The 2,500-nt window shown below is 34.9% G+C and overlaps 2 protein-coding genes and 3 non-coding genes across 5 annotated transcripts in view; 1 reads left to right on the top strand and 4 right to left on the bottom strand.

Moving 5' to 3' along the window:
- LOC125809854 (DNA-directed RNA polymerase subunit beta) overlaps positions 1-1,757 on the bottom strand; it is a 10,030-nt gene extending 8,273 nt beyond the window's left edge. Inside the window, exon 1 of the mRNA XM_049489422.1 lies at positions 1-1,757. This exon is cut by the window's left edge and continues 8,273 nt beyond it. The gene's annotated coding sequence lies outside the window, so the exon portion shown is untranslated.
- Positions 1,439-1,512, bottom strand: TRNAD-GUC (transfer RNA aspartic acid (anticodon GUC)). Its single transcript has one exon. It is a non-coding gene; the product is annotated as a tRNA-Asp (tRNA).
- TRNAY-GUA (transfer RNA tyrosine (anticodon GUA)) lies at positions 1,621-1,704 on the bottom strand. Its single transcript has one exon. It is a non-coding gene; the product is annotated as a tRNA-Tyr (tRNA).
- A 5-nt stretch (positions 1,758-1,762) lies between the features above and the next one.
- On the bottom strand, positions 1,763-2,286 carry LOC125809853 (uncharacterized). The gene is given in 2 exon segments (XM_049489421.1): positions 1,763-1,859; positions 2,282-2,286. Coding segments are annotated over 2 exon segments (102 nt in total).
- On the top strand, positions 2,255-2,326 carry TRNAT-GGU (transfer RNA threonine (anticodon GGU)). The gene has a single exon. It is a non-coding gene; the product is annotated as a tRNA-Thr (tRNA).
- Positions 2,327-2,500: the final 174 nt, after the last annotated feature.

Genomic DNA, 2,500 nt, shown 5'->3' with positions numbered 1-2,500 from the left:
TGATATATAGATCCATATCAAATGCAGCCTCTATCTTTATTTTATTCCAGGGGGCAGCTTTATAACAAGAATCTAACTAATAAATAGTATGGTAGAAAGATTCATCTATTTCTTTCTACCATACTATCTATCTATTAGAATACTGCCGATTCTAGTCCACTCATTTCATTTAAGACATGAAATTGGAATCTTTTTCATTTTATTTCGTCAATTTTGGCTAAGAACTCAGAAGTCAAGTTTCATTCAAATTAGTTAATAATTAATCGTTTTGACTGACTGTTTTTACATAAATGATAAGTAGAAAAGCGGTAGGAACTAGAATAAATAGTGCAGTAGCAATAAATGCAAGAATATTTACTTCCATAATCTCATCGGTTTTTTACTTCGCAATAACTCGGGATTTAATCCCATAGAGATGATAAATCTTTGGCCTGTAAATTCAATGAATGAATATTACCTCTCGATGATCTTGAATCAGATCAATATCATGAATAACAATATCTGAACTATCAAATAAATTCGTCGTCGAGAATTGAATAGTATAACATAGGAAGTTCTTTTATCCATACCGCCCCAAACTTGGATTGCTGACCTAACCCAAAATTCCTTTATTTATTTATCATTTTTTATTATCTGTTCTTTTTTTCTCTCTAATCTATCTAGTTCCTTCTTGTACAATCATCTGATGAAGTCTCATCAAATAGCTCTTCCACTTCCAGTGGTCACATAGTTACAAACCCAAACAAACAATAAAAGCTAAATGGAAAAAGAAAGGAGTTTAGAACGAAACTATTTTTGACTTGGAAGACAAAGAAGTGTGATAAAGATGAGACCGTATAAAATGAATATTCATCAAATTTACTATTTTCCGATTTGTTCTTTCGTCGATGGGGCCTTAAAACAAAATGAAAAATAGGAAAAATGATTCATTCGCCTTTCTAAGAGGAGTAGGATCTTTGGTTGATCTGTCCTTCCCCCTCCTTTCTTCGTAGATTATTAGCCCCGGGACACCTATACCAAAAGCTCAGTGTGCAATTTGCATGAAATCTATTTTGCAACTTCAAACTAGTAAGTCAGGTTCCATAAATCCGTAGCCAGAAAAATAAATTGTTTTTTTTTTGTTTTTTCTGGAAAGTATTTTCTTATATTCAATTTTGTATTGGACAAGAAAGGAATTCCTTTTGTGTATGCGCGCCTCAAAAAAGTATAGTACTCGATTCCATTACATGCATCGGGGGCAATCGAAAAAGCCAGCATTTCTTGGAATACTGACTATAATGCTACCAATAATTGTACTAATCCAACCGCATATGTCTTTCTCCTACCAAAAGGAAAGAAAAAAGAAATAAGGATTTCCCCTTTGCTTTGACAATGGAATTCTTCCCCCGGTCCCCTTCAGAAAAAGGGAGAGATTTTTTGATATATTTATTGGATCCGTCGGGACTGACGGGGCTCGAACCCGCAGCTTCCGCCTTGACAGGGCGGTGCTCTGACCAATTGAACTACAATCCCAGGGAAATACGGGATCTAGCAGAAAATTTGATTCTTTTTTATCTCCGGATCGGGTATTTCTGAAGTACAAAGGGAGTTATATCATCTCATGGCGGATTGGCGAATTATTGGGCCGAGCTGGATTTGAACCAGCGTAGACATATTGCCAACGAATTTACAGTCCGTCCCCATTAACCGCTCGGGCATCGACCCAGGAAGAATCAATTTTCGACTTATTGGTAATCCATGATCAATTTCCTTTCGTAGTACCCTACCCCCAGGGGAATTCGAATCCCCGCTGCCTCCTTGAAAGAGAGATGTCCTAAACCACTAGACGATGGGGGCCCGCTTGACCAACGGCCATCATACTATGATCATAGTATGATCCGTTTTTTGAAATTGTCAATATAATCAAATGATTCTAGCCGAGGGATCTTTCCCCCTTTCAGAATTGCATAGAATTGTTTTTTATTCGTCATTGACGAATTATTCATTAGAATCGACATTAGAAATCTAGTAGTAGTATTTTTTTTTTTTTTGAATTATTTCAATTGAATTTATTTCTATTCGAGTCGGTCTTGAAACAATTCATTGCATTTTCTCCTAGACTTCCTAGGTAAATCCATTTTATTATTCAACAATGAGCCACTAGACACTATGTATCTACTGCACGTACTTAATGCATATATACTTATGTTTATAATATATGTACATATAGATATTTTATCCACATAGTGAATAATTCCGGAATTAAATAAAAAAGGCCCTTTTAACTCAGTGGTAGAGTAACGCCATGGTAAGGCGTAAGTCATCGGTTCAAATCCGATAAGGGGCTTTGTAAAACCCCAATCTAGTATTCATATTTGATGGGAGAATTTTCTTTTTATTTGTAATAAAAAAAGTAACTAACTGGATAATACATTATCATTATACTTAGTTATAAAGTTGAACATTTGTTTAGTCAATTTTCATTAGTATGAATTTAGGAATAATGAAAAGTCACTTCTTG

This window comes from Solanum verrucosum, unplaced genomic scaffold, assembly GCF_900185275.1.
Source record: "Solanum verrucosum unplaced genomic scaffold, falcon-dt-bn FXZP01000664.1, whole genome shotgun sequence".
Taxonomy (NCBI): Eukaryota; Viridiplantae; Streptophyta; class Magnoliopsida; order Solanales; family Solanaceae; genus Solanum; species Solanum verrucosum.
This window is presented reverse-complemented; position numbering and strand designations above follow the sequence as displayed.